This window comes from Anabrus simplex, chromosome 7 (assembly GCF_040414725.1).
Source record: "Anabrus simplex isolate iqAnaSimp1 chromosome 7, ASM4041472v1, whole genome shotgun sequence".
In the NCBI taxonomy this organism is placed as follows: Eukaryota; Metazoa; Arthropoda; class Insecta; order Orthoptera; family Tettigoniidae; genus Anabrus; species Anabrus simplex.
The window spans coordinates 110,317,128-110,339,670 of NC_090271.1; the positions used below are offsets into that span (position 1 = coordinate 110,317,128).

The window sequence follows — 22,543 nt, forward strand, 5'->3', positions numbered from 1 at the left end:
AAAACAAGTGGGTGAGGGGAAGCGTGGAAGCGAGTAGGGAGGAATGATTTGATAGCAATTGCAGATCCTCATTTTCCGCGGTCTAGTGGGTGATCTGCTCTATGAAGCGTAAAACCAGGGAGGTGGGAATTCATACGGGGTCGAAGCATTGTTTCATTCATTAGGATGGCATGACAGGGGTGCTGTACGGTAAGGGCTTGAAGATGATGGTGGTGGTCGTGGAATGAGCGGATGTTAAGGAAGTAAATGGAGATAGGAGGGGGTTGGATGACTATCCATTAAACGATGGTTTCTAAGCGGGTGAATTAGAAGTGAGTGTTGAGGCCGGAGTGGATGGTGACGAAGTGGAGGTTGAGGGTTTAGTTGAAAACCGCTTGGAGGTGAGATAGGGTTAAATGGTTGTGGTAGGGAAAAATATTGAGGAGGGAGAGGGTGGTGAATCATACGAGGTCTTCAACAGAGGGTGGCGAAACACTGGAACGAGTTAGTTGTGTGGGTGAATCGATAGTACGGACAGGGGCGACTAATTCGTGACGGTTTTCAGGTTGTGGAGGGCGGGTTTTGCACTGACGGAAGTAAGTCGGATGGGTTTCACCGCAGGTGTGACATCGAGGCGGTTGGGTGGTGGTGTTGGGGCATTTGGAGGTGGGATGGGTCTGTGAGCAATGCCCCCAGACAAGACTCACTGGGGATACAAATGGGGAGAAGGACCAGTACCTCACCCAGGCGGCCTCACTTGCTATATTGAACAGGGGCCTTGTAGGGGGATGGAATGATCGGAAGGGGTAGGCAAGGAAAAGGGAAGGAAGTGACCGTGGCCTTAAGTTAGGTACCAACCCGGCATTTGTCTGGAGGAAAAGTGGGAAACCACGGAAAACCACTTCGAGGATGGCTGAGGTGGGTATCAAACCCTCCTGTAGGCAGTTGACCTCCCGAGGCTGAGTATACCACGTTCCAGCACTCGTATCACTTTTCAAATTTTCGTGGCAGATCCTGGAATCGAACCCGGGTCTGCGGGGATGGCAGCTAATCACACTAACCACTACACCACAGAGGCGGACAATTTAATGTTATAAACAGTTTAATTAACTTATCCATGTAGGACCAAGATTTCTTTAATATAAAATGCCTGTTATTATTATTATTATTATTATTATTATTATTATTATTATTATTATTATTATTATTATTATTATTATTTTAGTTTGGTAAGTCCTAAATAATACCTGTCCTGATCCTGCTGATCATATTGTAACGATAACTAAGTGCCAAACGTTTTAGTCAAATAAGAATATTATCTCATTCTTTGATTACATTTTTTTCTAATTTGCAAAATCAAGTATTACGTGTGCATAATTATTTATGTATGGCTAAATCTAATTTGTAATATAATGCGTATATACATTTGATGTAAAACTCCTGAATTCATGTTTGGCAGTCGCAGTAAGGGGCCCCATTTGGATATTCTGCACCGGGGTCTCCCAGAACCCAGCTACGCCACTGTCCATAACATGCTAAAAAACCATCGACACTGACTCGCTTTTATACTGTACCGTATACTTTCAAATGTCACCGACCTCTACCTGAATCGAACGAAACAAATTTTATCCGACTGTCCTGACGAGACCCAAAATAAATGATGTTGTGCCTGTGTTCCATGACCTTTTAAAAGTATAAGAAGCACGGGCAAAGCTATTGGACAGCCCTGTGGTAGACAAGATCGAATGACACCTAAATGGAAACAGTTCGCCACATATCATAGCAGTTCGTGGAAGAAAACGCAATCGTTTTTCTGAGAATGATTCCATTGTTTTCCGTGTAATCGCGTGAGCTTCCTCCTCAGAATATTGCTCGTACTCCTGATGCAACAAGGCCAACGAGATTTCGTCCTTGTAAGGCTCTGGGACTTCACCGTCTGCTCCCTCCTCGTGGCAGGTCTACAGACCACACTACCTCCTCGGCGCTGAGTCTTCGTATCTCGTGAGTCGACAGACGGTCAGCGAGCAGGTTCTGACAGCGACCGGAGGTGAGTGGAGAACAGGCATATCACCGTAGCTAGGGAATTATAGGCACTAGTGGTGGAATTACAGTAGATCGTGTAGAGGACGAAGATCTTAAAAGCTCTTTCATCAGATTTCACCCCTTAACATAATTCTATTTTTACCAGATGATGGCCGAAAATTTTCCACTTGTTATTCTACTGATGAAATGTTATATTTATTATAGATTTAGGTAGCCTCCATAGCTTAAGCGGCAGCGCGCCGGCCTCTCACCGATGGGTTCCGTGGTTCAAATCCCGGTCACTCCATGTGAGATTTGTGCTGGACAAAGCGGGGACGGGACAGGTTTTACTCCGGTTTTCCCTTTTATCTTTCATTCCACCAACACTCTCCAATAACATTTCATTTCATCTGTCATTGCCCCAGAGGAGTGCGATGGGCTTTGGCAGCCGGCACAATTCCTATCCCCGCTGCTAGATGGGAGCTTCATTCATTGCATTATTGGATTTATAAACATAGGTTATAGATAATTATAATTTTCAAAATTATTCACTAAACATGTTAAATGGATATTTTTTTGTAAGAACCACATTAAAACCTTGAATAAATTCGTTGCTAAAAATAAACTTAGATGAATACTGTGGAGTGCTTTCAGCGGTGAATATTTTGAGAACAACCAGCCAGCGCTCCGATATTGATGACATGACATATTTTAATTGGTGCGTCATAGATATTGGCGGGCCCCATGGTGGAGGGGTAGCGAGCCTTGCTCTTACCCGGAGGACCTGGGTTCGATTCACGGCCAGGTCAGGGATTTTTGCCTGTATTTGTGGGCTGGTTCGAGGTCCACTGAGCCTACGTGATTACAATCGAGGAGCTACCTTACGGTGAGATGGCGGCCTCGGTCTACAAAGCCAAGAATAACGGCCGAGAGGATTCGCCCTGCTGACCACATGACACCTTTTAATCTGCAGGCCTTCTGGCTGAGCAGCGGTCGCTTGGTAGGTCCTTTGGGGCTGTTGCGCCATGGTATTTGGTTTGATTGGTCATAGATATTGCTAACTTATATTTTTTTTCTAGGGGGCTTTACGTCGCGCCGACACAGATAGGTCTTATGGCGACGATGGGATAGGAAAGGCCTAGGAGTTGGAAGGAAGCGGCCGTGGCCTTAATTAAGGTACAGCCCCAGCATTTGCCTGGTGTGAAAATGGGAAACCACGGAAAACCATTTTCAGGGCTGCCGATAGTGGGATTCGAACCTACTATCTCCCGGATGCAAGCTCACAGCCGCGCGCCTCTACGCGCACGGCCAACTCTCCCGGTATAACTTATATTAACATTCCGTAGATGGCATATAGGAATGCATATTTATTGTCATTTTTTCATCATATTTGTATTTTATTTTTAGGTCATTTTTCTACTTTTTTGCCATTATTTTATCATCATTAATTTTTTTATTGATGATTTTTAACTTTATCCACCTTTTACATTTCATTTTATGCTACCCTTTCCGCTACCTCCAATCTCCTCCAAACTCCTGGCTCCGCGCAGGTTTAAGCCATCAGGTAGTAATAATCTACCTCTACCATTCCTGGCAATGCAGGGAATCGAACCCATCGAACGCACAATAAATTTACCAGTCTCTTTATCTAGGTATTAGAGTGGAAAGTTAATGTGAATATTCATCTCCGAAAGTATGGAGTACGTTTATATTTATAGGAAAGTTATTTTCCTTTTCAGATCATATCTTCTTATGGATCCATGATGTCAAAACAGTTACGACCTACAGATTTTCTTACGTTTTGCTTCTAAGGAAAACCGTGATTCCAAAACAAAGAACTGCAATATTGTAATGTAAAAATTACATGTGTTTCGTTTTCAATGTACCTCACTCATTGAAAAATGTATTTTTATTGTATTTTATTAGCACAGTCACTGAACATTATTAATAGTTATTGTCAGGGCACGGTTTTTGTTGACCTAAAAATGCTGAAAAGAAGAACTATAAATACCTAGAAATGTATATAATTTAGTTTTAAAAATAAACAGTTAATGCTTTGGTGTTTTAAGTTATTTTTGTTATTTTTAGGACATTATTTGAGAATTTTTGAGGTAATTTTACAGGTTTTAAAAAGTATTTTAGGTCAACCAAAATCCGTGCCCCGAAAATGGCTATTAATAACTTTCAGTGACTGTGCTAATACAATACAATAAAAATACATTATGAATGAATGAAAAACGAAACATATTGGAATGACTGTTTAGCGCATGGCTCCAATGACCAATGCGGTATAAGAATCTCAGGAACTTCAACCAGTCAACAGCTGTCTACTGAGTGAGTTGGCCGTGCGGTTAGGGGCGTGCGGCTGTGAGCTAGAATTCTTGAGATAGTGGGTTCGAATCCCACTGTCGGCAGCCCTGAAGATGGTATTCCGTGGTTTCCCATTTTCACACCAGGCAAATGCTGGAGCTGTACCTTAATTAAGGCCACGGCTTCTTCCTTTCCACTCCTATTCCATTGTCAACATAAGTCCTATTGTGACCGCGCGACATAAAGCAAATAATAAAAATAATTTAAAAGACAGCTGTCTATCGTCACAGAATTATCGTTTTCTTACTTCTATTTTCCTATTATTGCACCTATCTCTATCAGAAACATCTTCGTGGATTTTTTCCTAAAAGTGTGCTTCAGTTGTCTTTGGTAATACAGTTACGTAATTGTGTGCATTTTTTAAATTTACAATTTGCTTTACGTCGCACCGACACACAAAGATCTTACGGCGACGAAGGGATAAGAAAGGGATAGGAGAGGGAAGGAAGCCTTGATTAAGGTACAGCCCCAGCATTTGCCTGCTGTGAAAATGGGAAATCACGAAAAACCACCTTCAGGACGGTCGAACTCACTATCTACCGAATTTAAGCTGATAGTTATGTGACGCAAACCGCGGAGCCACTTGCTCGGTAACTTTGTTACTCTGACGATGCCGACATATTTGGAGACTGTGTCCCAAAGAGTTTAAATACGAAGATAAAACCGTATCCATGCTGAAAATTTTGTTTCTGTGTAGGTTATGAATACCTACAATGGCTCCAAGAAGTTTTCGTCGCAGTATAACTACGCAGAGTAAGTCCGGCTCCATGGCTAAATGGTTAGCGTGCTGGCCTTAGGACGCAGGGGTCCCGGATTCGATTACCGCCAGGGTCAGGAATTTTAACCATAATTGGTTAATTTCGCTGGCACTGGGGCTGGGTGTCGTCTTCATCATCATTTCATCCTCATCACGACGCGCAGGTCGCCTACGGGAGTCAAATCAAAAGACCTGCACCTGGCCAGCCGAACATGTCCTCGGGTACTCCCGGCACTAAAAGCCATACGCCATTTATTTTTACGCAGAGTAAGATTATGTACTGGAAAAGAAAAATGTAGGTTCAGGCTAATTTGTTTTTGTATAAATCGTAATTTCACAAAGGAAATAAAAATCCACATTTTTTCTGTGTTTGTTGTCAAAACAAACTAAAACAATTTAACGGTTGTTAATGCGGTCTTTAAGAAGTACCGTCAACTTGCTATTTCAAGACTGCTTTTGGAGTTCAATCTACTTCATAGGACCATCTTTTCTCTTTAAAATCTCTGCCACTCTTCTTGGCATCAACTTAACCAGACTGTCAGTGGGAAATTTATGCCACTTCAAAAAGAAACTGCCTTTAACTTATTCTTTGTGGATATGGATGTTGTTCTTGTTTTCTGGACATCCACAAAAGCTAGACTGGTTTGCTATCCGGTGACGGGGGTGGGTTCTGCTCATAATGTTGGATATTATAGAGTAGTCACATCCTGGTATAAAAAGCCGTGTGCCTCGGGTCATTGTCCAAGGTAAAAATGTAATCCCCAGTCAGACACGCAACCTCCACACTTTTGGCATCTGTATACAGTATCCATATTGGTCCATGATACCTTCAATAAGATGTAAGGTCCCAATACCACTCACACTCGGGTACCGAACCCCTTGCAATATTTCCTGTAACAGTAAAGTTTCATTTTACAATTTGCTTTACGTTGCATCGACGCGACGGTGGGATGCTATAGGAAAGGGCTAGAAGTTGGAAGGAAGCGGCCGTGGCCTTAATTAAGGTACAGCCCCAGCATTTGCCTGGAGTGAAAATGGAAAACCAGGGTAAACCACCTCCAGGGCTGCCGACAGTGGGCGTTCGAACCCACTATCTACCGAATGCAAGCTCACAGCTGTGTCACCCTAACTGCACGGCCAACTCACTCGGTAGGTCAAGTTTCTTCCATCTCATTGTTTATTGTTCTGCACAATGTCACTCTATTCTCGGACTTGTTAATGTTAATTTTTTTAAAAGTGCTATTTATTCGGGGCATCGACCTAGAAATATCTTTTGCCTCTACTTTGCACCATATGTTATGAACCTGCGTGTATTTGGAAGTTGTGAAAGTGTAAAGTGTTGAATCTGAGGAAAGGAATATTAAGGACGACACAAACACCCCCTACACCGCGGGGCCGGAAAGAAAAGTTAAATTTACTTTCGACGAAAGTCCGTATTTTGCTGGTTATTGCATGTATATATTTGTCTTTCTTCTGTTCGCTTGGTTTATATTTTGCTTTGTACGAGTTGTTTGCCTGTGAAAGATAGCTTCAAAGAGAGCATTCTCTGAAACTGCAGGTCCTGGTTCATTCAAGATCTTTACTTTAATGTTCATTGCACTTACTTTTGAATATTTTAAAACTTTTCTGACTGATGCCTTCTTTTCCCTCTTTCCTGCCTCAGTTAAGATGGGTGGACGGCCATTTCCTGGAGCGGCTTGGTGTTTTTGTTTTGTGTTATTGAACTTTTATGCCATAAAACTCTTCACTGTCTTGATTGGCTTGTAGAACATTTCACCCATTTCTTTATAAGATGTACCTGCTTTAAATTGACGTACTATAATCTGATTTTCCTCTGTTATTTCGTATCTGTTCTGTCCCTCTTTTCCCTACTACCTACAAAAATCCTGTCCTCACTGTACTAAGTCTGTGTCTGCGCTGTCTGCGCTGCTGACAAGCCTACGGTGTTTGTGTTTCCGCTCTCAGACGAATACATGTTGGAGGACGGAGTTATCGATATTTGTGATTATTGTAATTAATCTAAGAAGCTTTTAGAACATTAACTATGGGATAAAATTTTCTCGTTATAATACTGTATGTTATGACGTCATTGATTTTTTTTTTTTTTTTTACAATTTGCTTTACGTCACAAAGACACAGATAGACTTTATGGCGACGATGGGATAGGAAAGTGCTAGGAGTATAAAGGTAGCGGCCGTGGCCTTAATTAAGGTAAGCCCCAGAATTTTTTTGGTACGAAAATGGTATACCACGGAAAACCATCCTTAGGTCTGCCGACAGTGACGTCATTTATTTAAGCTAAAAACTTTGTTGATTTGTTTTATATTTATGCACTTTCATTATCATTACGTCTTGTTTAGTTTTACAATCTGGATCTCTCGTTATATTACTATAGAAAATAATTACAATAAAATACACTTCAATGAAAAACAACACGTTTTTTGTCATAATCCCTACTCACTCTGGTGGTACCTGAAGGTGCTAAAATACGTCAGCCACGTGCGGATACATTTTCTGTGACGTAAATGAAAGACAAATTTCTCGCACCTCAGCGTGAGATGTTAAGCCAATAATAATAATAATAATAATAATAATAATAATAATAATAATAATAATAATAATAATAATAATAATAATAATAATGTGTGTTATGCAGTCATTTATCTTCTTTCTTAATCTACTTACCCTCCAGCGTCGGTTTTTCCCTCGGACTCAGCGAGGGATCCCACCTCTACCGCCTCAAGGGCAGTGTCCTGGAGGGTGAGACATTGGGTCGGGGGATACAACTGGTGAGGATGACATATACCTCGCCCAGGCGGCCTCACCTGCTATGCTAAACAGGGGCCTTGGTGGGGGATGGGAAGATTGGAAGAGATAGACAAGGAAGAGTGAAGGAAGTGGCTGTGGCCTTAAGTTAGGTACCATCCCGGCATTTGCCTGGAGGAGAAGTGGGAAATGACGGAAAACCACTTCCAGGATGCCTGAGGTGGGAATCGAACCCACCTCTACTCAGTTGACCTCCCGAAGCTGAGTGGACCCCGTTCCAGCCCTCGTACCACTTTTCAAATTTCGTGGCAGAGCCGGGAATCGAACCCGGGCCTCCGGGGGTGGCAGCTAATCACACTAACCACTACACCACAGAGGCGGACCGCAGTCATTTATTTCAGCTGAAAACTTTGTTGATTCACGGACGAATACTCTTTGGAGCCACTGTATGATTTTTTTTTTTTTTGTTATTATATGTCATTATCGTATATTCTTTCCTTTTAATCTGCTTACCCTCCAGGGTTGGTTTTTCCTCAGACTCACCGAGGGATCCCACCTTACCGCCTCAAGGGCAGTGTCCTGGAGCGTGAGACTTTGGGTCGGGTGATACAACTGGAGAGAAGGAACAGTAACTCGCCCAGGCGGCCTTACCTGCTATGCTGAAGAGGGGCCTTGTGGGAGTGGGGGATGTGAAGATCCGAGGGATAAACAAGGGAGAGGGAAGAAAATGGTCGTGGCCTTAAGTTAGCTATTTTTTTTTTTTGCTAGGGGCTTTACGTCGCACCGACACAGATAGGTCTTATGGCGACGATGGGATAGGAAAGGCCTAGGAGTTGGAAGGAAGTGGCCGTGGCCTTAATTAAGGTACAGCCCCAGCATTTGCCTGGTGTGAAAATGGGAAACCACGGAAAACCATTTTCAGGGCTGCCGATAGTGGGATTCGAACCTACTATCTCCCGGATGCACGCTCACAGCCGCGCGCCTCTACGCGCACGGCCGACTCGCCCGGTAAGTTAGTTATCATCCCGACATTTGCCTGGAGAAGAAGTGAGAAACCACGGAAAACCTAGGCTGAGGTGGGAATCGAAAACCCTTCTACTCAGTTGACTTCCCGAGGTTGGGTGGACCCCGTTCGAGCCCTCCTACCACTTTTCATAGGTCCTGGTAGAGGCGGGAATCACACCCGGACCTCCGGGGTTGGCAGCTGACCACACTAATCACTTCACCCGGGAGGCGGACCTTCATTATATTATTTGTTTAATTTTGTAGTTGTTTGCTAAATAGTCAAAATAAATACGATTCGAGATTCTTCTTCATTTTCTTCTTCTTCTTAATAATGATAATAAGGTGAGCGGCGCATGCTGTGTACTTGGAACTGTGTGAGTGTGGTGGAGGATGGCGGTGTGCGAATTTCAGGCATGCTTTGAGAGAGCACAAACCCCTAGTCCCTGAACAAAGGGAATTAACCGTTCACGACCAAAATCCTAAGAGTAGGTTGTATCGAACCCAGGACCTCTAAATCCAAAGCCCAAGAAGTTGACCAGTCAGCCATTGAGCCTGGCAACGCTTACCAAACTGTTTTGTAAAACGCCAGCGTGCAGTAAATTTATATCTCACATTCGGAAGTCTTCCTCAGTTGGTTCTCAATCACAACTTAACTGTGAACTAATCCCACCGAACACTCTCACAGGAACTTTATATATATAACAAGTTGGTTTACTTCGCACTGACACAGATAGGTTTTATGGCGACGATGGGACAGGAAAGGGCAAGTAGTGGGCAGGAAGCGTAAGCTACAGCCCCAGCATTTGCCTAGTGTAAACATGGGAAACCACGGAGAAACATCTTCAGGATTGCCGACAATGGGGTTCGAATCCACTAACTCCCGAATACTGGATACTGGTCGCACTTAAGCGAGTGCAGCTATCGAGCTTGGTACTTTATAGATAAGACCTACTATAAAAATAGGGATATTAGATTCCAACTGGATTAGAGAATACAGAAGCCCTTACGTTCTCCTCACAATATGAAAATCTTTGTGATCATGCCAAGTTCACGGCGAAGAGACGGAAAATCGACTCTTTTCTTCTCCTTCTTTTCTTTTGCACACTGGCCGTATTTTTCCTTATTCCAGAGCTGTTGTCCTTCACTCGCATGCTCCAGGCAATACCAATGTTTTGGTCAGCACGGTATTTTCTGTTATTAATGCATCATTAAGGAACACTTCTCAGCATATGCTGTCTAGAATGTAATCACAGGAAAACTTCCATAACTCGAATATTGAGAATTTTCGTATCCCGACGGAATCTTATATATTTTACGTGTTATAAATTTTATATAACTCGAAGTTGTATTAGGCTACTAAAAATTTTAGCCATCTGGAAGGATATTTCAAGCTCAAATAACCTTTTTTCTGTTAGTTTTAAATTGTAATATTATGTAAATAATAATAATGATAATAATTCGTAACCATTGCAATGTGATTAAAATAATCAAATATGAATCAAATAAAATACTTAATCGCCTAACGCTTGGGCGTAAATTGTAATCTAATTCAAAATATATGAAGAAATAACTGAATACATTGCTAGCATAATTAAAATAAAATAAATTAATAAAAATAATTAATCGAAATGTCCGTAGTATGAGCGCCAGAGCTCACCAGAATGGATCCCTCGAATTTTGATAGAGCATGATAATTCTTTCTCTCCCAGGGCATGTACATAAAGCTGCGTACTGGTACATCTACTTCAGGTCTTACCTAACCTTCTGAAAACGACTAAATAGGTAGGAACTGCCCCTAGGCTCATCAATAACTCCACTGATTCTAAAATAACTAACTATATTCTGAACAATATCCGTGCATGAGCAACTCATCAACACACCAAAATATACATAAAATACATACACTTGAGCAACACACGTTTGTCGCTCTAAAACATAAATTCTGGAAAGTCTAATACCTCATAGCTTTCATCAAGCCGCCACAAGTGATACAATACCAAGTGCCTTAAGCACTCCACAGTTGTAGGTTATTACCACACTTCACACAAAACATAATAAGACCACGTTCCACAAACATTACATCTCCTCTTCTCCGCTGTTTTAAGTCCTCCCCACCAAAGTTTTTAGCCCAGTCAGCTCCACCAAAGTTTGAAGTCCAGTCTTCTTCGTTTTTTTTAATATCGGGGGGGGGGGGGCGAAAGCCCGCTCCCCCCGCGTGACCATCAACTCAATCTACATGGCCTCCGACATGCTATTATTTCTAAGAATAAGAAAGAGATAGCAGGGAGGAGTATGAAGTGATACAAGGAGTATCTGCCGGTTTCCGAGTTAGACTCGCTACCACGGCAAGAGTTTGTGTTAGGTGAGATGGTGTTGGTGTATGGTATTGAAGACTCAGGGAAAAATCACATAGGTAGAAAGAAGAAAGAGCCTACATATAAAACCTGACGCCTTCTTCGTCGTTTGATCACATGCCTATAAGACCTCAGCTTCCCCCCTTCCTCTCACACGATACGTCTAAATTGATTCTGGCCATTCAATCACGTGTCTCAGATCCTATGGTCATTCCGGGACGTCTCCCCGAACCACTTCCGAGTCTCATGACAACACCATCAACAAGGCCTCCTCATCGGACTCTGGGATGTCCGTATGACTCACAGAACGTTCCGAGTTGAAATAGCACTGTTTTCCCATCCGTTTATCCAAAAAGAAATACTCATATCACATATGAAGACTTTTAGTTTAAAATATTAAGAACAAATATATAAATGAAATAGTAATAATAATAATAATAATAATAATAATAATAATAGTAATAATAATAATAATAATAATAATAATAATAATAATAATAATAATAATAATAATAATATCCCCGAATTGCAGTTCCAGTGAAGTGGAGTATTTACAAAGATTGGAAAGGCTTACATATTTTAAAGATATAGGTTACATATTAAAGGTTTCGAACCTTCCCCAGGAGTTAAACTTCTGAGCTAGCGAGAAACAAAGATGTTAAGAGGCCATTACCTTGATGAAGAGCTGCTGCCTGAAGAACGGGGCGCTTCCCGCCCCCTGCTACATATCTACACACTAAGCTAGATGTTACTGAAGTGGCCCGTAGACAAGAAAATCAGCAGTTTTTATACCCTCGTGGAAAATTCGAGACCTTTCAGGAATGAGTAGACACACCCACTCAATTTTTTTTGGTTGACAGCAAAAACTTGAACACAGGGCAATTAAGAAACACCTTATTGGTGGGAAATTAATTACAGAAATTTAGGATTGGTTAAATTCAAAACAGGCGGAAAGAAAACTTAATATTGCCAACCCACCAATGACAGAACAAAATTTAGTAAAGACAAAACTTATGAATACAAAATTTCTTCAAGAGAGTTCATTCCATTGCACCAGAGTGTATTACCATAGTTTTTGGTAGAGACATCTGTTAGAGAATGTCCACACTTCTTGATCACTGAAAAACAAAAGCAAATAAAAAACACACAGTGGCATCTTCTGATAAACAGCCGAGTTAGTTCAGTTGTTAAAGTTTCGGGTTTCTCCAGTAGAGAAGTTTCAATTGGCGCAAGATTTGAACTTGCGTCGTAGAGGTGTACCGCCCGGTATAATAATAATAATAATAATAATAATAATAATAATAATAATAATAATAATAATAATAATAATAATAATAATAATAATAATAATAATAATATCTCTCACTTCTGAATACAGTGCGAGGGTGTGATATATGTACTATCACAAAGTTATGGAGATCATTACCCTTATGCGTGCCCGATTATACCCACATAAAACTAGTTCTTGTAGTACGAACCTGAGCTTAAGTCACCCCCTTCTCTACCTTTTAATCATTGTCTGACTGGTAAAGGAAAATTACGAACTTCTTTTCAAATAGACTATGTGAATTTCTAAGTATCCTAAAATAAGAACGTTCCTCATTAAAGCATAACGAAACTGGTTTTAAAAACAATTTTTAATACAGTACGGAATCTGATTTAATACAATTTATAATGTGGAGAGAAATGGTAGAATAGAATTGATTGCACATACTTTAACGGAATCCTACAACTACAACATACATTGAATGGACTGAATGAATGAATGAATGAATGAATGAATGAATGAATGAATGAATGAATGAATGAATGAATTGGTGGATGCATGATTTCATGATTGTGTTTGTGCATGAATGAATGAATAAACACTTTTCTCAGCCAGTCATGGCTAGCAACCAAGTGGGGACAGAGAATTCGTGAATGAATTAGTGATTGATTGGGTGAATGAGTGAATGAAATTAATATGAATGGATGAAAGCATGAATGGATAGATGAATGAATGAATGGCCTGAGTTCCTGTAGAAAAATAAAATAAGAAAAATACTCTTCTCAGTCACGGATAATCACCAACTTGGGAGAGAGTTACATGAATTAATTCAATGATTGCATGAATTGGTGCATGAATGATTTCATGGCTGAATCGTGTTCGTGCATGAATGAATGAATAAAGACTCCTCTCATACAGTCACGGATAGCTACCAACTGGGGAGAGAGTATTCGTGAATGAATGAGTGATTGGATGAATGAGTGAATTTATGAAATGCGCTGCAGAACCCGGCCGTTAGGGGGAGAACATTCCAATCTGAACGAATGAATGAATTAATTAATGATTAATGATTAAGTGGATGAATGAATGGACTGAATTTTAAAAAAAAGAAAGATCCTCTCTCTCCCAGTGACGGATAACCACCAACTTGGGAGAGAGTATCATGAATGTGAGAGAAATAGTAGCATTAGTGACAAAAATTAGGAAGTAAATTACGGTTCAGCTGAATTGTGTTTGTGTGTGGAAGTGAAGAAGTATGCATGTTTTTCTGTACCTCAAATGTTCAATCTCCAAGTATTTTCAACCTCCACAAACTCTTCAAGATGTTGAAATTTGACTTTATCTGTAGCATTATAAACATCAGTAATTAAGATAGCTATTGCGAGTATCTTCATCAGCTATCTCCTAGACGGTAGCAAGTTCCAAACCCTGAACAGCATCTTACATATTGTCTGCCTTATGTTGTGTCAATATTTTATCCCAGGACAGAACTGGCTGCGTAGCGTTGACAGATTATATGCTCCTCTTCAAATAATGATGAGTTTTACGTCCCATTAATTTGTTTTTATTTGACAATTTTCTTTACTCGCACCGACAGGTATTATGGCGACGATGGGATAGGAAAGGGCTAGGAATGGAAAGGAAGCGACCGCGGCCTTGATTAAGGTACAACCCCAGCATTTTCCTGGTGTGAAAATGAGAAACCATGGAAAACCATATTGAGGGCTGCCGACAGTCGGTTCGAACCCACTATCTCCCGAATGCAAGGTGACAGCTACGTGCCCCAAACCGCGAAGCTACTTGCTCGGCATTCCATTCATTAACTGGCGCTGCTGCTGTTGCTGGTGGTGGTGGTGGTGGTGGTGGTGGTGGTGGTGGTGGTGGTGGTGTTGTTTATTTAAAGAGGAAGTACGACTTGGCAACCATCCTCTGTTAATACTAAGCAGAAGGGGGTTAGGGGGAAGAAGAGTTTCGACCCTTCGAAGATGAAGATATCGGCAAAAGAAAAGAAGCGCCACGAAGGGCCAGAAAATGAAAGACTCCCTAAGTCTCTCAAACCTATTACTGTCGGAGTCGAAAAAGAACAAGAGTTGACCAATAGAGGTCAGGTCAGTAAAAATGAAAGTGAGGAGGCTGAAACAAGTTGACTGCCAGGCTCAGCTAGGGGAACTGTGGTCGCCGACCCAGGCTCCCAACTGAGAGCTCCTGGTCCTCCTTTTAATCCCCTCGTACGACACGCAGTCATTAACTGCTATTAGGGTACTGGGAGAAACCGAGGTACCGGAATTTTGTCTCGCAGCTGTCCAGTTGTATTGGCTGTCATGGTAAGGAGTCAGTGACTATGTTACTAGGTTATCACGGCCTTTAAAATAATAATAATAATAATAATAATAATAATAATAATAATAATAATAATAATAATAATAATAATAATAATAATACATTATGCATTACTCCATGGGCCCGACTAGGGTTACCAATGCCGCTTATGCGAGTTTATTATTCCTTAAACGCTGTCATTCAGATCTGAAAACGCCTCGAGTGTCATCGCAAGGCAGAAAGGACACTGTTAAAAATTCTCAGTTGACAAAGTCGAGGGGATCGGAGAGAGGGCCTTCCGGACAGCAGTTCGCAACGCTAAGAAGTATCTTGGAGAGGTAACAAAACGTGTCAAGGTAAAACATTGTTCTTATTATAGAATATGAAGATAAACAAGGTCACAGCCATCATTGTATCCATTAGTTGTTGAGAGAAGGCAAGTAATCTGCTGTAGCCTGCGGGAGATCTAGACCTTCTCTGCGTCTTTCACACGATTACATTCTATTGTTATTCGCCTCTTCACGGTTAGCATTATTAGCTTCCGTCCCTGAACGATTACTGATCCAGAGCGAGATTTAAGATTAGCAGCGGAACTGGTTGAGAAAGTATGTAAATACAGCTCACTACCTTACAAGTACCTTAAAAGAGCGGCACAAACACAGTAGGCACACTATTTATTTATTCATTTATGTATATGCATGCATCATGTGTACGTCTTAGGGCACCATAATAATAATAATAATAATAATAATAATAATAATAATAATAATAATAATAATAATAATAATAATAATAATAATAATAATAAATCCGAGCTCGATAGCTACAGTCGCTTTAAGTGCGGCCAGTGTCCAGTATTCGGGAGGTAGTGGGTTCGAACCTGACTGTCGGCAGCCCTGAATATAGTTTTCCGTGGTTTCCCATTTTCACACTAGGCAAATACTAGGGATGTACCTTAATTAAGGCCACGGACGCTTCCTTCCCACTCCATACCTTTCCTGTCCCATCGTCGCCATAAGACCTATCTGTGTCTGTGCGACGTGAAGCACCTTATAATAATAATAATAATAATAATAATAATATTAATATAAACTGAAAGCTATATTCATTTAAATTTAGTTTCAGGTACAGTCTCTTTGATTGTAACAAACTGCCGCTACAAGCGAATATAAGATAATATAATTAATAACTAAGAATACAATTAAAATGACTTGAGGTTAATTTCAGAACGAAAACAAATTAAGATTACAAGTCGATATTTAACATATACTATATTTAGCAGTCCCTGCTATGAATGTTGTGAAAATGTTGCTCATAACGTCGTTTGGTGCGTGCATTTCAGTGAGCTTGGAAGACTGATACGCAATAGCAACTTATGGCTCGGTAAGGAAAGCAACGAGGAACTACAGTACCAGTCAAAAGTTCAGGACCACATTTAAAAAAATCATGAAATTCCATCTAGAACTTAAAATTGTGCTACTAGACCTCTGTATTGTTTTCCTGAGCTCTCGCATCTAATATAATATACGTCGCCTGATTTCGGTGATTTACCACAAGTATTGCATAAGTTATACCTACATTTGTAATTGTTGGAAGGTCACATCAAAAAGTCAACCTTTTTGGAAATATTATGTATTATACACTCTAATTGGTTTCAGGTATCGCCACCAAGATTCTTTTATAAACTTAGCAATAGTTGGGGGGCCATTTTAGTATAATTATAAAAAATCCGAACAAATGCGGCCCCGAATTTTGTGCATTTATCTTTTTCAAACCAGCGTTTAAATGGTCACTATTTCCTTGTTCTTGCCATAGGTCTCAGTATGAGATATCGGCATCAGAAATGTGTTCTTGGGTGCCATCCACAGATTGCAAAATGAAACTATCAGGGCAGATAATTCTGACGCCGATAGCTGGTCCTGAGACCTTGGGTATACATGACATAGGCAAAGAAAGAGCAATCATTTTGGCCCTGATCGAAAAAAAAAAAAAAAAAAAAAAAAAACACGGAAAAACTGTGCCGCATAGTTTCGGGATTTTTATATTTATATTAAAATGGTGCCCACCTATTGGTAAGTCTACAAAAAAATCTTGGTGGTGATACCTGGAACCAATTAGACTGTACAGTATATTATATTTCCAATTTTTTTGATGGGACCTTCCAAGAGTTAAAAATTCATAACTTCTACAGTATTTGGACTATCTTAATGGAATCAGGCGACATATATCCTATTAGATGTGAGAGCTCAGAAAGAGAATTACAGAGGTCGCATGGCTGAATTTTAGGTTCTAGTTGACATTTCGGATTTCTTTATGTGGTCCTAAACTTTTTTACCGGTACCGTGCAGCACCTCTCATTTCCCTTGTATGCCTCTTCAGTGATGCCTAAGCCATCTATGACAGCTGATAACTGAGCTTTTGAACATCCAGGGAGGCTTCGGGCTGAATACTCAACATACATACCAGACGATATAATGCATTGTGAGCAATATACCGCGTTTAGAGTATGGTAACGGTATTCGAGATATCATTTATGAGCTGGACACTTCTTAACTGTGCTTCATTTAGTTTATCGTTGGATAATCGATAGGCGAACCCACGCTACCAAGTTAAGAGCTCCTAGAGCCCTTGTTAGTCTACTCTTACGACAGGTAGGGGATACCATGGGTGTTATTCTACCGCCCCCACCCACAAGGGGGGTGTCTCTTTTGATGCCACGCACCTCTGTTAGATGGTTTTACTGCTGCAATTATAGAAACACTACCCGTAAAATATGGGTACGACAGCTGATATATAATACTACAATTCTAGAATACAGGCGTCCGTTACGTAGTGCTGATAACAGCATTCTCGCAGTTTTAATTCGATTTCACGAAAAATGAATCCCTTCGTAAGAGTGCTTTGAGCCACTAACTTCATTTCAGCAACTGACTACTTGCAGAGGAACATTATTTTATGTTTTTGGTTGCAGTTGTAAGGCAATCGAGTAAGTGGTTGAATTCTGTAAAATAATTTTTTGCACTGGCGGAGAAATGATTGCAGCACTGTGATTGTGTATTCACGAATCAAACTTGAGGTAATGCAGCTTGATGGCATTGCATGATCATCAATACAGACTAAGCCAAGCAACAGACGCTAAATACTGAAGGTGTTTAGAACCACATCAATATACAATACACTCAACTCGGGCAGTCAATAAGCTTGTATTCTTGTATGTAGACGATCGTACAGGTGAAAAATATCATCCTGCGATATAGTGTTCCAAGCGTCTTGCATCTCTTGTCGCAATTGTGTCAGACAACGTCCCATCATGGCCTAAAAATGTTCAGTGGGAGTGAGGTTCGAGGATAGTGTTGGCCAGAGTAGTTTTCGAACAATTATATTGCCAGTTGTTTTACAGGTATATTGTCCGGCTCCTTCACCGAATGGTCATAGTCGCCATCGGTTCAGAGGTCGGAGAGTTTAATCTTAAATGGTTAATTTCTCTGGCTCGGAGACTGGATGTTTATACAGTCCTCAAGGGCAAGTCGTGCTGTATGAACTGACGTTACGGGTGCCGTAAATATAGAGTGCGGTGACATTTTTATGAACATTATTTATTTCTATTTATTACGAATATATTATAGTATACTTGTTATGAATGGATGTAAAAATACAAATAGAATGGAAAAATATGAGGCAACTAAAGCTGCTGTTAATTGATGTGCCCTAATTATAAGAACATGCAGTCCTGGCTGGTGCTAGCTACGGACTTTTTCGCACAACAGGAAAACATATAACTATCTGCATAGCTATATAGTAAGATTTTCCTAAAAGACAATGGATGTCATCTTTGTGTTTCAGAAGGCAACGATCTTCAGAATGTCGGAGTCGGAATATGTGACGGTAACATTATCTGACGGGGCACTCAAAGGTCGTCGAGTGACAGCGAAGTCTGGAACCGTATTTTACACCTTCAAGGGTATTCCCTACGCCAAGCCTCCAGTAGGGTCGCTCCGATTTAAGGTAAGCTAAAGCGAGACTAGGACATTAGTGTAAAATCAATTTTTTATTTATCCAAAATCGGCACCTGCCTTGCAAATTAAGTGAGCACTGAAGTCCAGGACTATAAAGCAAGCATTAAATTAATATCGAAAATAAAAAAAGAAAGAGACTTACCAATAGGAAATGTCATAGATTGTTATACAAATGGTGATTTGAAATATATACTGTATCTTTCAAAATACCCTTGAGAATTTCTCTATGTCGCTGGGCACACAAACCAAGTCGCTGAAGGTCTTTCTTCGTTCAAATAGATGCCCCATGCGCACTTGACAGGATGCCTCTAACCTCCTATGTACAGTATAATTCGTTTCATTATATCTCCCACTTATTTGAGAAATAGACGGGAGATAGGTGGTCCGCTTCTCGTCATCAAGTTCTGTAGCCTGTTGAACAGTCATTATCATCAAAACTTCCCAATGCGGAACTTATTTCGGAAACAACGTATGGGGTCCTCCCCAGTATTTTTTTCTCGGATAGCGCTAAGATAGGTGCAATTTAATATTACTCACTGCGTGTACAGTAATTTACGTAGAAACCCGTATACAAGACTGAATATCGTAGCGAACCACGAGTACATTTGCTAGTTAAGTGATAAATTATGATTACTTTTCAACCACGAAGGTCTATAAATGTATGCTCTCTCACTATGTAAATACTGGCCTCAGGGTCGTCCGAGTTCGAAAATATTTAATGTAGAAAAAACAAAGAAAAAATATAGTATCTTCTCTACGTCCTTCTGGGGTACTCATTCTGGTATTCGTGAAAAGTATTTGAGGTACATCATCACTAGAGATAGACTCTGGGACATCAAACGTATAAAGTAAACGTCATCGCGTAGTATACTAGTGGTGTTGTTTACATCAATTTTCAGGGTGGTACAGGGATTTGTACAGAGCACCGCTATGCTTGAAACGAAACATGTACTGTTCAGGTTTCGTCCGAGGTTATCTTGGTGTACCAATCCATTTCACAAGTAGATCCTTCATTTACTAAGACGCAGAATGGTCACCTGGAGCGTGAAGGCTGATTTAATAATAGAAAATAGACCTTGAGGAAATGGAGAATTTTTAGTTCATTATTTTATTTTTGGTTAACAAGTCGATACGTCAACTGCTTCTAAAACAGGTTTCTGATAGTAAACGCAAGAGGTCTAATTTTCTATATCCTGACCAACATTCATTTAACTTCAAAAAGGATGTGTTTCAACAGGAAGAAAAAAAAAAGCGCCGTTTGCCTTGTTCTTTACAAGTAATAAGATGACTAAGAGCTGTTTACGCGGCAACTATTGCTAATGGACTGGAATTTTACTGAACGGAGGATGGCAGGTTGAATTGCAGGAGAGGAATGAAGAGGTACTGTGAGGAACACACAGTGAATTTCTTCTCCCCGCACTTTTCTCAGACACTCGGCATCGACACTACTGCGTATGTGGATAAAGCCAGTTTTATGCATTTCCTGACGCTAAGGATGTAATATTAGTTTTTTCTTTTTTTTACAATTTATTTTACGTTGAACCGACACAGAAAGGTCTTATGGCGACGACGGGACAGGAAAGTGCTAGGAGTAGAAAGGAAGCACCCGTGGCCTTGATTAAGGGACAGACCCAGCATTTGCCAGGTATGAAAATGGGAAATTAGGGAAAACCATTTTCACGGTTGGCGACAGTGGGGTTCGAACTCACTATCTCCCGGATGCAAGCTCACAGCTGCGCGTCCCTAACCGCACGGCCAACTCGCCCGGTAGGAATGGTAAGAATCATGAATTGTGAGGAAATGAAAGACTTTCTAGAGCTCGAAGATTTATTATTATTATTATTATTATTATTATTATTATTATTATTATTATTATTATTATTATTATTACGGAGTTATCCGTGGTAGTTAGAGGTGAAAGAAGGTGCTGGGATGAACAGGTCTCAACTTACGAAATTAAAGTTAATTTAAAATTTAACAAGGTTATATTTTCTTTTCAAGATCAATAAATAACAAATATAACAGGTACTTAGTAGCCTAGCAACAAATCGAGAATATACAATTACAGTTGTTACAGAATTTGGGCTCCGAGACCCAGACACACAATTCTTGAGCAATTAGCCCAACTTTAGCCACATACCAGGTTTGACAAAGGGGCAGAAAACCCCAATCATGCCCAGGAGCACTTGCTCCCTATTACTCAGAAAAGCCTTCTCGAGGCACACCGAAACCAAAATTAAGAAAGAGCAACCCGCTCCCAAAGTTCAAGCCCATCAAAGGCCACACCAAACCCCACATTCAAGCTGTCCTCCAAGTACAATAACACAGGGGTAAAAATACCCAACCTACTGAGGCCTATTCTATAAAGAAACAGGACAATTACATGGCCTCCAAAATACCAACTTGCACTCCTAATACACTTTATTAAAACCTAATTTGGCCCTAGGCCACTTATGCAAGGGTTAATCCCATTCTACGGAGGTGACGCGATAGAAAACTTTATGACATTACGAGAAGAAGGGAAACAGTTATGAAAACGTAGTCACCTCAAAACAACATGAGTGGGAGCTCGAGAGGGTTAGGCACTCTCTATCCCAATTTGTAGTTTAAAAAACAGAATTTATGCCAAGAGTCCATTACATTTTAGAGGAAAATTACATGGTAAAAGGTATCGAACCTGCCCCGAGAGTTAAACTGCTGAGCTAGCAAGAAAATAAGTTATTAAAAGGCCATTACCTTATTGAAGAACTGCTGCCCGACGAAAGAGGCGCTTCCCGCCCCCTGCTACATAATTTACACTATGATAGATGTTACTGAAGTGGCGCAGAGACCCGAAAATCAGCAGTTCATACAGCATCGCGGAACATTCGAGACCTTTCAGGAATGATAACACCCGCCCACAATCATTTTATTGGACGGCGAAAAGATTACATGTTAAAACGAGAAGAAAACCAGGATTGGTGGGAAATTAATTACAAAATTTACTCATTGGTCGAATTCAAAACTGGCGGAAAGTGAAGGGTTATACAGCCAACCTAAACAATGACTGGAAGAAATTTAACAAAGAACAAACTTATGAACACAAAATTTCTCCAAAACACGGTTCTTTCACTTCGCACTAGGGTGCATAATTGTAGTCCTTCAGTAGTGTCATCTAGAAGAGAATATTCACACTTCTTACTACAGGCAAAACAAAAATAAATCGAAAACGACACAGTTCAGAACACTTCAAAATTTACAAGTAGGGACATCTTCTGAGAAACTTGAGAATTAACACTGTAGTTTAAGTTCAGGCTTCCTCCAGTAGAGGGGTTTCAACTGGCGCAATGTTTGAATTAGCGGAGCGGAGGTGTACCGCCCGGTACAGACCTCCGCCCCCAAAAGTCACTCCAAGGGGTAACACAGAAGAACATAAACTTTTGTTTTAAAATAAGGTCCAAGTTATGATGTTGATATAGAAGTTAATTGCAGAAGTATTTACAACCAAATTTTCTTAAATGATTGGATCCAGTTTCAAAATTCTTTGTAGTTACTTTTGATGTAATGTCTTTATGCTTGTAGAAGTTGAATTCAGAAGGAAAAACTTTTAATGCTTGAAAGTGAAGAAAAATTTTCTAAGTCCACCAAATATTGCAGTTGAATTCAAAAATTGTAGTAATTGTTGCTATTAAATGTCCATGTAGCTGAT

At 40.4% G+C, this 22,543-nt stretch overlaps 1 protein-coding gene across 1 annotated transcript in view; it reads left to right on the forward strand.

Annotated features, from left to right (window-relative positions):
• The first annotated feature begins 1,887 nt into the window (after positions 1 to 1,887).
• The window catches only part of LOC136877720 (uncharacterized), a 269,242-nt gene continuing 248,586 nt past the window's right edge, over positions 1,888 to 22,543 (forward strand). The window contains exons 1-2 of the mRNA XM_068228718.1: positions 1,888 to 2,026; positions 18,683 to 18,844. Of these exons, the coding sequence (XP_068084819.1) occupies positions 18,701 to 18,844 (144 nt within the window). The 5' untranslated portion in view covers positions 1,888 to 2,026; positions 18,683 to 18,700. The remainder of the gene's footprint in view (positions 2,027 to 18,682; positions 18,845 to 22,543) is intronic.